The sequence below is a fragment of the Sminthopsis crassicaudata genome, chromosome 6 (assembly GCF_048593235.1).
Source record: "Sminthopsis crassicaudata isolate SCR6 chromosome 6, ASM4859323v1, whole genome shotgun sequence".
NCBI classification, from domain to species: Eukaryota; Metazoa; Chordata; class Mammalia; order Dasyuromorphia; family Dasyuridae; genus Sminthopsis; species Sminthopsis crassicaudata.
In genome coordinates this window covers 6,990,717-7,004,794 of record NC_133622.1, presented here as the reverse complement: position 1 = coordinate 7,004,794, position 14,078 = coordinate 6,990,717, and the positions used below count along the sequence as shown (strand labels likewise).

General features: G+C 35.5%; 1 protein-coding gene across 5 annotated transcripts in view; it reads right to left on the bottom strand.

Annotated features, from left to right (window-relative positions):
• The window catches only part of CPEB2 (cytoplasmic polyadenylation element binding protein 2), a 62,825-nt gene that overhangs the window by 36,804 nt on the left and 11,943 nt on the right, over positions 1 to 14,078 (bottom strand). For 4 of the 5 annotated variants that reach the window (XM_074275333.1, XM_074275331.1, XM_074275334.1 and 1 more), the window contains 2 exons: positions 12,357 to 12,447; positions 3,526 to 3,576 (listed from right to left, as the gene is read on the bottom strand). In XM_074275333.1, coding sequence (XP_074131434.1) covers positions 3,526 to 3,576; positions 12,357 to 12,447 — 142 coding nt within the window. Of the gene's footprint in view, positions 1 to 3,525; positions 3,577 to 10,142; positions 10,184 to 12,356; positions 12,448 to 14,078 lie in introns of those variants that run through there. The other variant, XM_074275335.1, reaches the window with a different exon arrangement.

The following is a 14,078-nucleotide window of genomic DNA, read 5'->3' as shown; positions in this document are numbered from 1 at the left end:
ACACACACACACACACACACACACACACACACACACACACACACACCTCCATTTTGGATTTCTGAGAGCCAATAAGCAACAGAAAGTTGTGAGACAAAGCGACACCAAAAACCCTTGCCATGGCGCTTAAGCACTCGGGCCAGCCATCATTAACCTTCATGGTCTCTTAAGCTTCAGCATCTTGGCTTTAAAAATTTATTTGGAACGTGGAATCAGAACTTCTGAGCTAAACTAAGCGCAGTCATCAAGCCTGCTTTTTCTCCAGGATCACCAAGGCCCCAGAGCAAAACGACCCTTCTTGGGGTACCCAGGTGACGAGTCCGAGCCAGCTTCATTCACACTGGGGCCTCCTCATGCCCAGCCTGGGCTGTCTCCTCCACCTGGAGCCCCATCCCCCACTCAACAAAGTGTTCCCGACCTTTGGATCCAGAGAAGGGAACCATGGTTTCTCCAAGAAGCCGCCTTGCCCACCCTTCCTACCCAGTTCTCCCGGGCATGGAGCTTCCCCCTCGATCCCTCATAGCCCTGGTCCGAGCCCACAGAGTGACCCTAAGACAACCACAGCCTCCGAAGATGGCCACAATGCCCTGCCTCAGTCTTCTTGTCTTAAGTCATTCCTACTGGGACGCATTTCCAGATCTCTACCCTTTTATACCATGAAAAGGAGCATCGGTAAGCTTTGAACTATATTAATCTGGATAATCTTCAATCCTCTAAGTCTTGTGGGGTTTTTTCCAATTCAATATAGGACGTAACCTTTAATTTTAAAAGGAAAACAACTGGATGAATTTGGAGATCAGTGACTCACTGGGTATATTTTAAGCAGAGAGTTAATATGTAATGTTTCTGGGTACACCAAGTGCCACTTTTTTAAGTCAACATTTGGCGAGTGCCTACTACAGAGTATAGTACAAATACCACTCGCTCTCTGCATTTCCAAGCACAATTTAATGAGAATAATCACATATGGACTTCAACATTAAAAAATAGTTAATTTCCAACCTCTTCTAGGTTCTTTTCTTGACTTCTTCACGCTTCTCAATAACTCTGGTGGCTTAACTTTCCATTTTCACGTACTTGTTGTTCAACCTCCTCTTGTGCCCCTTCTGCCAGCTTATTACATCTCTGTCACACCAGCCTTTAAACTGTTTTCTAGTCACACTTCCGTATTTCCTTATACCTAATTTTGAATTCTTACTTTTCAGCATCTATTTCCCCACTTTAAGTTCAGAATGATCTGACATTTCATTAATCTTTTACAAAATCGGAGTATGGGTTCACCTGATCAAAATGAGGGGCAAGAAGGAATTTAAAGGCTAAGAGGATACATGGAGATGTCCTTAAGACAGACATCTCGTTTAGAAATTTATCTCAAATAAACTTCATTTTAGATAGGAATATGCTTCTCTGGGAGACAAGATGGGGAAGGGATGAAACAGAAATTTAGGTGCCATCAGGTACCAATAAAGATATATTTTCAGAGTTGACTAAAGCATTTGGCAGAACACCCTCGTGATCCTGGTTCGTGGCACAGTCTCGTTTACAAATATTTGTGACTATTAGAAAAAACACCACGTAGGAGTTTTTTGTTATATTTATCATTAGCAATTATGTTTGAGGTTACCAAAAAGGGAAGATTTTTTAAAAGTAATGTAAAAATTATGCAATAATTATAGTATATTATATATATTACAACATAATTTAAGTATAGATATAGTTAGATATGTTAAAAGTACATTTATAATTATATTATAGTCTTGTTAAAAATTGAGATCTTTTTTGTCAATAGGCTAACATCTGAAGTGTTAAAAAAAAAAAAAAAAGCCATTCTGTAGGTAACTTTTCCTTCAAAAGAATATGCTAACTAATATATTTAAAATATACAATAAAATTCAAAAATTTCTTCCAAAGTCAAAATAAAAACCAGAATCATCCTGAAGTATTTAAATACCAAAGACTTAAGAAGAAATGCAGAAATTTAATAGAGAAATTATTGCTAAGTCTCTTGCTGACACAGTAATTTTATAAATTCGAAAACTGCAGCAGGTAAGTGAAAACTACCATTTAAAAGCTGTTCTAAACTTAAAACTATATTAACATAAAAATTTTTAATTCCTCTCCACCCCACTCTCCCTACCAAAAAATTCCTGACAAAATATCTTTTCACATATATAGGTTGAAATATAATACACTCTGTTTTTTTAGAGTTCTGGATCCTTGCTACTAATTGAGAACTTACTTGGGAAAGTATGTTTTTACTTTTCCCCTAGGGGTGAAAAAGGGTTGGGGAGTGCAATATGGCAGATTTTACCACTTCTGGTATATGCAAATAAGTAGTTGAATTGTAAGTGTGATCCATCCCCCTTAAATACTGTGCCATATCTCTATTGGCTCCAGGCACAAATATCTGAGTGACTGATTAACTGCAACATCATGACCTTAAAATGATACCCCCATCTGCTTAGGCTCTTCCCTCAGTCAGTCTATCAATTAACTCTTGTTCTCCCACTCTGCCTCTCTCCCAAAGAGATTTATATATATATATATATATATATATATATATATATATATATATATATATATATATATATATATATATATATATATAATACTCTGCCTCTCTCCCAAAGAAATTTTTATATATATATATACACACACACACACAGAGAGAGACAGAGAGAGAGAGAGAGAGAGATAGCATTTCTTGATTCATAGGCCAGATAAGTAGCTCTATTCCCCTGCTTCACCCATCTCCTATTTCTCCAAGTCTAATTAATAGACATTAGCTATAGTCTTCTTTGTTTTTGACTCCTCATCCATTTCTATTTTATGACATCTTTAGTAGAAAGAAACTAAAATTTTAAGTTTAGCTGTAATCCTTGGAATTCTCCAAACCACTTCCATTTGGAGTACTGTCTTTTCTTTTTTTGTTAAAGACTCATCTTCATTCAGAACTGTCATTTTGGAATGTGCATCCATATTCTGATTTCTATATTCCACTGCATTCCTATAACTAATTATTGAGCAACCAAATACTATGGTGAATGTTCTTTGTAAACATCACCAAATCCAGCAGACATTATCAAAGCTAGCAGATATAATATGTAAATGTATAAGGCACTTAAGATTGGTGTTTGGGGGAAGGCTGGGAGTAAGAATTAATAAAATTATGCTCTTGACCTTAAAAGAGTTTCAAATCATGGTGAGGAGAAAAGCCTTGCTTTAAAAGATAATTATGCAGGCTTCCTAGCTCAAAAGGCAATGCTAATAAGTAGTAGGCTGTCCTCAAAAAAACACCAATACAGTTAAAGATATATTAAGTATAAAATCAACACTTTTCCAGTCACAATTCTACCTATTGTTTTATCCAAACTAAGAGAATTTGTTTTATTCTCATACAATTAATATTGTCTTCTATCAAATTGTTCTGGCTACTTTAACAAGAAGTGTTTTAGAGAAATAGCTTTATAAACACACTAGTATAGGTGATTCAACTAGATAGTTATAAATGTTTATATCACTTACCATTTAACATCAAAAGATTGTCAGTCCCTGGATGAGGATAGCTCAAGCGACCTTTGGAGAGAGAAAAAAATAAGGTGTAAAGGAAATAAAAGAATATTTTATATTTATGTTTATAAAATATTTTTCTTTAGAATTAAAAAAACAATATTTAATTTGAAGATTTATTGGGTCGAATTTTTTTCATCAGAGTTAAAGTTTTAAAATAACTCAAATCATAAGATCCCAAAATGTGCTTTAGGAGCAACAGCAACCAAAGAAAGCCACTCCTATTTCCTGAAATTCAGAAAGAGTGCCAATACTTTCATCTTTTCTTGTCAAAGAGGTCCATGTTTGACTCAATCTGTTTCCTAAGCAGCTTTGAAATTTTGAATACTGGAATTACTTTTTCAAAATGTAAAAAAAAAAAAAAAAAAAACCAATAACAGTGGGATAAAATATGGCATATATGCTTAAATGAACCAAAACCCAACTATAACATTTAAAAGTAGTAAGTAAATGAAAAAAATTGAACTGTGTTATAGGGTTCTACTAAGTACAATTAAAGATCAATTAATAGCTATAGAATATGCAAAAAATGGTACTAAAAATTTTATCTCTCAAATGATATAGGAACATAGAGCATTTCTGAAACAAGACAATGTAAATTGAAGCTGACTTACATAACAAAACAAATATTTTCTCATAATCTTTCTTGAATAGTTCTCTAATTATAATTATTTTTTTCTTATAATTACCCAGCATTTGCTTGCTGGAGATGGAAGAGGAAAAAAAAAATTTGTAAACCTCAGCTTATATGACAAACTGGCCAATAATTCAAAGACAAAAGAAATTAAACTCTAAATCTCTTACAGTTTCAGATCTATCTAGAAAATTGCTAAAATGTAAAATCTATTATGTATCCTAGCAACTACTTTAGGAACAGTATTTCATGATCAAGAGGATATAGCATTTAGTTATGTTACTCTTAAGTATATAATCTTTAAAATGGTTGTGATAAAGGGAATGTTACAGTGTACACTGTGTATCAGTACTACTCAACCGTCTGGGGAGATTTAAATTATCTTATGGTGCGCACCTAAACTAGCAAAGGACATTTGCTGTAATATGGATTTAAGAACCTGATCATATACCCAAAAGAAAAAGTAAAAAACAAAACAAAACAAATCCCATAAAGGTCCCTTTTATTTGGTTATAATAATTTATTTTAAATCACAAATTTAAATTCACGGCAAAATAATCTCTTTTTAAGCTTTTCAAATTAGAGCACAGAACATCCTTTGAAGGAGCTACTGACTATCTTTTCACCCCAATGGGATTCAGTCTATGCCCAATAGTTGACCTCTTAATTCAAAACATCTTCCTTGTGCTTAGAAGGTATAAATAAAAAACAGGCAAATTCATAGTGACAGCAACTTAGTTTTCCATTTTGCCAGTCTGAGGTGTGATACCTCTCTTCAAAAGGTGAAACAAGAAAAAATAAAACAAAACAAAAACCAAGAGTGCTGAAAATACTTCTGTACCCATCATCTCTTGCTTACTATTAACTTGTTTCTGCGAGGGGTCAAGTAGTTCTGTTTCCCACTATCACAAATCCCTAGTACACACTTGATGTCTGATAAATATTTGATAATGTTCATTTTAGCTGGAGGAGGTAAGTGGAGGAAAGAAAAGAAGGAAATCACTTTTCTTGCCTTTTCATCCCTAAAGTAAACACTTCATAGGACACTTCATTATTTTGGTCAAAATGCTACTACAGCTCAAGTGAATATATGCCTATTTATACTGCAAGTGGCCAGAATGGCACTGCTGCAATAAGTAAATGATAAAGCCATTTAACAGACGTTCCCCCATTACAAGGGAGGGAATGTGAATGCATTATAAAGTATATTCACTTGAAATTCATGACCTGGGTTTCATTGCCCTGAAAAAAGGATCAACTAAGTGATGATTAAGATTCCTCAGCTCTAAAATCCTAGAATTTGTTTCATCTTGAAATAAAGAGAATAAAATTCTTGACTTAGGAGAACTAATTTGGCTGCTTGTCAGTTCTATGACTATGTCATGAGAATAAAACCCTTACTTACAAAGAACAAAACACTGAGCAGCAATAATTTGTCATTTTACTGCCAATGCCAGATAAATCAGTTGGTCCTAAATGATTCTTCACATTTTGTTCAAGTCAGATTCTTTTTGCAAATAAGTATTTTTCTCCACATAGGCCTAAATACTAAATGCTAGAATATATATCCATAGTCTCCATATGTGGCAAAATATACTCCAAAAGCAAATAATAGCTTTTCTTATCTGTTATTGCCAGTAAATAATTGGCAAATTTTGATTGCAGGTTGTTTTAATTTTTTTTCTTTTCTTTCCTTAAAAAAAAAAAAAAAGGTGTTATGATGTTTCATCCAACTCTTATTGCCAGGCATAAAACTATCAAAACTAAGAAACAAAGTAAAATGAATGTTTCAAAAAGGATTTTTCTAATTCATATAGGTACACTACTACCAGGTATCAAAAACTTATTGAGAGCTCACAAAAGTATAAATACTTCTGTAACTCAAGGACTTCTGAATTCATGAATCAAGTTTTTTTTGTTTTTTGTTTTTTTTTTACTTTCCCACCTTTGATGACCATTTCACACCTAGCTTTGTGGTAGTTCCTTCTCCAAACACTTATTACCAAGGGAGAGAAAGTAATACAAAATTATGAATACCAATGATAGGAAATGAATTCTCCCTAATATGAAAATACTATAACTTATTATTAAAATTGCTTTTAATTTGCCATGTTTAGAACAATTTTTATAAGAGTCCCAAACTCTTAGCCCTGGACGAGATCCAGTACAATCTAACGGCTCCTTCTCCATACTGGCAGATGCCCTTTTAGCCAGTTAGAACACTTGCAAAGACATTAGCTCATGTTCATTATGTCTCTTGCTGAATCACTCTACTGGGGATCACATCAGTCAACAGTCTAATGTAGTGGTAAATGGCTAGGATCCACGCCAGTCTGAAGACTATTTATTTGGGGTGGGGGAACAAAAATCTCTCATCACTCATTGTATGCTACCATATATTGTGTCAGGCGTGCAGGATACAACAAAAGTGGCAGTCCTTGTCTTTAAGGAGCTTACATTCTACTGTGGGGAGTCACGCTCACGAGTTTGTGACACTGAGTGAAGGGAGCAGAGCAGTGGGGAGGAAACTACCAACAAATGGAGGCCTCTAGGAAAGGCCTGTGACAGGGAACAGAGTTTGAAGAGAAGTTAAAGTTGCAAGAGGCAGAGGGAGATCCTACAGGAAGTCCTACAGGAAGAAATACATTTCTAACAAAGTGACCATTCTCACAGTAATGAGCCTTTACTTTGGTTCTTTCCAGATTTCAGGAACAAAAAAATGCCCAGGAAAAACAGAACCCTAAATTCCTACTATTAGGCTGAATGATCCCCTCCACCCCCAAACAAACCTAGCAAAAGTTCCAAAAACATTCCCCCAAAGCAGCTTATTAACAGGAGCTGACTCCACCTCCATCCCTCGAGCCATGACAATGAGAGCTACCATAGTAGTCTAAGCCAATCTCAGGGACTGAGCACAGAGCGCACTGTCCACTCCAGAGAAAGCGGCAGCGTTTGAATGCAGACCGAAGTGCGCTTTCACATTCTGTCAGGGTCCGAGTCTCTTGTACCAAACCATTCTTATGAAATTGGAATTTACCAAACCTTGATCTGATTGCTTGCTATCACAGGGAAAGGCAGAAATAAAAATGTTTATAAGATAAAAAAGGAGAAGAGTTCTCGTGGTTTAACATCAGCTGGCCACACTTGTGATAAGGAACCTGAAGAAAGTCACATGAGGAACTTGTGTCAGAATTAAGACTAAGCCCTACATAAATCCTGTGAAAAAGGACTCACAAATATAGTCTTCATCTCTCTAAAACCATTTAAGGAAACAGTGTTTCCTCAAGTAAAAATAGTGAACCTTTCTTCCTTAGGATACTGTATCAACGCTCTATTTCAAAGTTCAAGAAGTTGGGCAGACTTTTCTCGAGCCGGGGATCACATTCCCTTTTCCGCTCAGCCTCCCAGAGCCAAGATCAGCTTAAAGGCCGGGGGGGGGGGAGGGGGGAGAGCTCACTTTTGACCTTGTATGACCATGTTTTCTAGTCCTGATGGTGACTCCCCTTCTCAAAGCCAAGAACAACCACATCATCCCAAGATAGTAAATACCCCAAGTTCTCCAAAGTGCCCTTTTCCTGGCTTCACATGGAATGAAAACAAAATTGTACTTCCCTGTAAGAAAAGTCAACCTTAGTAACCGACCCATGGATGGTTATGTTCCACCTATTTATTTACAAATAGATTTTTTAAAGTTCTATTTCCAATTAACACTAGAAAACACAAGAAGAAATGCTGGACACAGCTTCCTAATTAGGAACCTCTCTCCCCTCTCCTCCAACGTCAGTCCTACTCAGACATCACAGGGGGGTGGCCCTGGCTCGTTCTTGAAGGCTCTGCCCTCACAGCAAAAAGCAGCACATGCGACTCCAAGATGGTAAAGGCTCTGCTCATATGGCTGGTGACAGAAGACCAAGCTCTCCGAAGAGCTTCAGAAGACTCCGAACAACCGCCTTTGTCCACTTTTGACATTCTAAAGACCATCTAAGGTTACAATTTGCATCCACGGAAGGAAATGGAACAGAATAAGCCTTCCTTAAGGGCTTGCAGTGATAGCCACGGTGTTCAATGCCCTCCTTGGCCCCTAAAGGAGATGTATTGCCCCAGTAATTTCCTGTCTCTCCCAAATAGAGCTTTGCTCTGTGTCTCTTTATCTGCACCATGTCTTTCCCCTAAAGATGGTGAGGGGCTTGAGAGTGGGATCGCCTTTTGCCTTCTTTTGTACCCCCAATGACTGACTGAAATGGATGGGATTATCTCAACTTTACAGATAATAAACCTGAAGGTCGCCCAGGCTAAGAGCCTGGAGACCCCACTCCGGACCACCACTCTATATACTCTGCCGCCTCACTGCCTCCAACCAAATTTGGGTAGTGTTGGGTTTTTTTTTTAAGTTATATGTATTATTTCAGTTAAGTTTCATAATAGCTGTCCGATAATTTCTACTTTGCAGATGAAGAAACAAAAGTAAAAATTTAAGTGACTTTTCTGAGATTACAGTAATGATAAATCTTAAGCCACAACCTATGTCCAATACTTTCTCTACAGCACTTATGTGCTTTTAGAACACAAAAATATCACTGAAAAAGTATATGTTTTCTCCCAATTACACAGCTAAGCATTTATTATTATAGCAAAATATTGTGGGTGATTCACAGAATAAATTTTTAAAAAAGAAATCAAAAGGAGAATGTTAATTATTTCTGATTTACATCAACCAATGGCTATAATAACTAGAATCAAAAAAGGAATTTCAATAAAAACTTAGTGGTAACAGGACAAACTTTTTAAAATGTGTTCTTAAGAATGAGCAATTTTATGAAGTAGCTATATGAATGCTCTATATTATTCTTCTTGAATGAATTGTTTTATAGATGATCTAAGACGTCCTTAAAATTTCAATGACTTTTTTGGGGGAGAATGGCAGTAGTACATAAAGAGAGGTTGCTTTTCATGTTAAATTTCCTAATTTTCTAAATGTTTTAAGAGGGAAGATTTCATATTTGATAACTTTAGTAGTTAATATGGGAGAATTCTGCAGTCAGTGCCGTACAGAGAAATTTAGTAACTACATTCAGAGAATCTAGCCTGTCCTTTTTATTTTAGCTCTAATTTACAAAGCTGGACTTGAAAATTATTTAAAATTGAATTTTATATAATAATAACTGAGATTTATTTTGTCAAACGTCCAAACTGCCAAATGAGACATTCATTCTACTAAAAATAAATGAAATAAGGCTTTTGAAGTGTTTTTTAAACATGTAGATGCCTCTTAAAAGTATTTTGTAAAAGTATTTCTTCTATTTAAGATCATATTTTTTTAACTGTTTCCAAACTATGAATGTTCCTATGAACAATAAACAACTTTTATGTTCTTCAAGTTGTATCTCAAGATATGCTAAAGTTTTAGCTGGACTTAATAATATGTACACTAGGTACACAAATATTTAATCAATAAGGAATATGTTGAGGGGAGAGGGCAGAGTTAAAGAAGAGCACAAAAGTGAAAGGGGAGGACAGATCACCACACTCAGGTTCTTTTAAAATTAAGAAGGGTAAACATTTTTTTCCAGGTGGATGGGATGGCTCTCTGGGAAGAAGAATGGGGTAAAACTTAAGGTAAAACTTAAGCAACATAGAAATAAATAATAAAAACAAGCTAAAGTAAATATAAAAGTTTTTAAAAGAATGGAGAGTGTAAATTTTATTCAAAAGGGATAAACAATATAATTTTGTCAACTTTAAGTAATGTCCATTCCATTCATGAGGGATAGGACAAAAAGGGAAAAGAGGAAATAAAGCAGAGGCAAAACCACTGGAGCTTTTGAAATGTTTAACCAGGACAAAATCATTTCTTTTGAAAAAAAAATTTTTTCTTTTTTTTTTTTTTAAATATAAGGAATACATAAAATATTTCTAATAAGAAGCATTTGTGTCTTACTTAGAATCTGGAAGCATATTCTTGAAATCTTTTCTTCATTTTCATAGACAAACCCTATTTCCAATGCAAGAAAGTAAGGAATATTGTATCTCTTTTTCAAGAAAATAGTTTCACAAGTAATGACATCTTCATCTTGGCACTTTTAAAAATTGCCAAAAACAACTTTTAAAGTTTTGTTTTGGTTTCTCTACCTTGGGTATAAATAGAGAGAAGTCTATCTTGGTCTTAAAAGTGAAGGCTAAATGGTATTAAGCTGGGAGCTGAAACTGGGCCAAACGTTCTTCATGCATAGTTAGCAAATTTAGATGGCAAACAGAGCAGCCTCAAAGCAGATATAACTAGAAGCCCACATACAGTGAGTGAAACTTAAATGGCAGACTGCCTACAATTCATTGCAAAAATTCCAACTGTTTTAAGAATCATTAAGTAGGAGGACTAATTCTTCTAATACACTGTAATGGAGTCAAGTATCCCTGGACCAAAGTCTTAACCTCAAAACTCTGAACTTATTTAAAAAAATATTTTGCTAACTAATAGTATTTAGATATAATTCATCTCCTTTGAAATTCTGTGTGTACTTTTTATCTTTAAAAATCTTGTCATTCTGAGAAGGGACTCAAGTACCCAAAGGACTCATGGCATAAAAAGGGTAAGAACGGCTGGGTCAGATGATGACAGTTGTCAAGAACAACCCTTAGGGGGCTGATTTACTAACAAATCCTTCCCTTTATTCCCCTTCAAAGAACAATACTTCTATAATACTCCTCTGTGGCTTTTAAAGTTCTCTCCTCCTTTTACTTCCATTTCTTTACTTGTTCAACAAAAGACTGGAAAAAAATCCAAATGCTTTGTAATAGGAGATATGTTCTTCTTTATTCTTTTGAAAGGTTGGAATAAAGGGATTTTTTTTTTACTTGCCCAATATTGACACTTATCAGTTATAATGTTGACTACTGCAGCAGAAATAACAAGAGCTTTCTTTTGTACAGATGCTAAAAAGATCAATTCTTCTCAAACAATGTTCTGGCCATTGGTTTCTATTTATTATATAGTGATCACAGCCTGCCCTGAACAAGTGCAAGTTAAAAACAACAACAAAAAATCTGATCTACTAGGACTATGAAGACATATGGTCACTAAGAAAATTCTGTCACATTAAAAAATAAAATTATCAAAATGAAGAGAATCAACAATGGCACGGGTCTGGGTCTTATTTCCTGAAACTGCTTACAGTAAAGTAATCAGAATGGCAAAGAACCTCTTTGCAACCAAAATTAAGAAATATGGAAAATAGGTAGACAATCTGGTCTGTCCAAGACATATTGATCTCTAGCATGAATCCTTTGATTTTTTAAAGTGCATGCTCCCATTTTTAGAAATAAGGAAGCGCACTCAGACAGGATCAATGCCAGAACTAAGATCTCAAGTTACTACTCAAGTTTCGAGCTTTCTTCTCCTAAGTATGTGCATCACAGAACAGAAACTATGGACCTAGAGACTGCAGGCTGGTATCACATCCTCTATTCTCTTACAAATTTTGATGAGAATTATTTTTTTGGGGGGGAGGTGATGGGAAAGGAACAAAGAGACAAGTAAGGACAAGGAAACATCTAACTATTATAACATGGCAGGAGAGAGAAATTAAGATGACTGAGAGGAAAATATAGTAGATTAAAGAAGTCCTGAATGTGCTCATATAGCCTAATGTTTCCAAGGCTCAATTCCAGAAAAGTAACCATCACCACAAACACGGGTTTTAAGTCTCCAGAACATGCATGATGTCCTCTCAAGAACGGGATTTTCCCCAAATGATGAAAACCCAATTAAAATTCCTAATGGGCATCAAAGCTGATCTAGAGGCAACAAGCCCAGAGAGCTGACCATTCTCGAAAACCTTAGTTAGAACAGCTGCTGTTCTGGATCTTTAATGAGAGTTTTTCACTGAGACTTCCCTATAGCAATGAAATCCCAGGTCCAGTCCTGATCTCAATACCCCCACCCCACTCGCCACTCAAGAGATACTGGAGTTTAGGGCTCTTATCCAGGCTGCATAAAGGCTCAGAAGCCTTAAGAGAAACCTTTAAAAATCAGTTTTGATGAAACTGTAAAGTTTCATCATCAGACTTTTGTTGAACAGCTTCTGAACTAGTTAATGCTTATGTTCTTATAAAGAACATTCTTACAGATTGGCAGTCATAGTTCATGACAACTTACCTTTAAGAGGATCATGCTCTGCTCTCATGATATCAATGAGGGAATTTTCCAATGAGTGCATGTTCAAACTGTCATACATTCGACTTCGATCCTACAAGAGAAAAAAAACCCAGTGTTTGTATAAGACTTGATTCAACAAATATTCATTAAGCAAATTTACTTTTTCAAGAAAACTTTAATTTTAAATCATAACATATTCATAGAAGGTGGTTGGTGAAACTGGTTTAAATTTTTAAATCTCATTTTACTTAAAATTGCACATTATGTACACATAGTTCAAATACTTGCAGGAAAATATATTAGTATTGTTGCTGACAAATTCTCAATTACATAAGTGATTTCAATTTCACTGGATTTATTATTATATGAAACTTTTCTTCCAGCTACTTAATCTGTACTGCTACCAGTCTCAAGTATTTTTTTTTGATTAGTAGAAATAATGAAAATACATTCATCTATTCATTTTTTTAACTCTAGAAAAATGTTTCTGAAACACACAGGTCACTGACACACACACACACACACACACACACACACCCCAAAACTTTTGTCTTATGCTTTATATTAATGCAATGACATCACTATTTAAGTATCTCTGTGAAGCAACAGTTGGCATTCTGAAGACAATCATTTCGGAATAATGAAAGTGTCGCAATCTCTTATGAAATATAAATATACTAAATTATGAAATGTATGAAAAGTAGTAGAAATCATAACAAAATACATAAAATAGTATTACTCAGAGACCAATTCTAATCTCACACATATCTCTCTCTCTCTCTCTCTCTCTCTGTCTCTGTGTCTCTCTCTCTCTCTCCCTCCTCTCTCTCTCTCTCTCTCTCTCTCTCTCTCTCTCTCTCTCTCTCTCTCTCTCTCTCTCTCATCATTTCCAAAATAGGTAAAGAATATTCATATCATTCTTGCCTCACTGGTTCTTTGTTTCCAAGGACAGCCTCAGAATTAGCATAGAGATAAAGTCATTAATTCAGTGGATGAAATGAATTCATTACCATGAATATGTACATGCAAAACACACACACACACACACCCCATAACCACATACTTTCTCTGAAATAAAAAGATGTACATAGATCAATGAATAAATCCTTAGGAAGTTAACCTATCAATGAGCCTACAAACTAGAAGGGAACTTAGAAGGCCACTTGAATCCAAGCAGTCCCTGAAAGAGGATTTGTCTACACCATACTTGGCAAAATAGGCCACCAGTTTTTGCTTGCCTATTGGCTTAAGGTAGCTGCTTCTAGGTTTTTCATCTTCCTCCCATAAACCCTAAGGCTGACTCTTTACAGCATCTATCCCTATTTCCTCCTTTTCCTTCTAAATCCAGAAAGGTCTAACTCCACTTTCACATGGTCCTCCCTCACCTATCTCTTTAGCAAAGACAAAGCAAAATAATGTGATTTTGGGGTAAAAACAATTTCTAGTATCTTCAACACCAGGTTAGAGAGGAGAAAGTAGAAGAGTTTTACCTCAGTATAACCTCCCTAAGCAAGATAAAAATAAATGGGATTGGGAGGGAGGAATCCAGAAAAAGGGTGTCCAACTAGCTAAGTGGAAACATGATCTGGTGGGACTCATCTGTAACTCAACTGTGTGAGAAAAAGCAACAAAAACACAGCGATGTACAACTTCACTTCAAGGGAAAGAATCCTACCTATTCCTCCTCCTCTCAGAATCAAAAGAAAAAGGGAACCTGAGAAC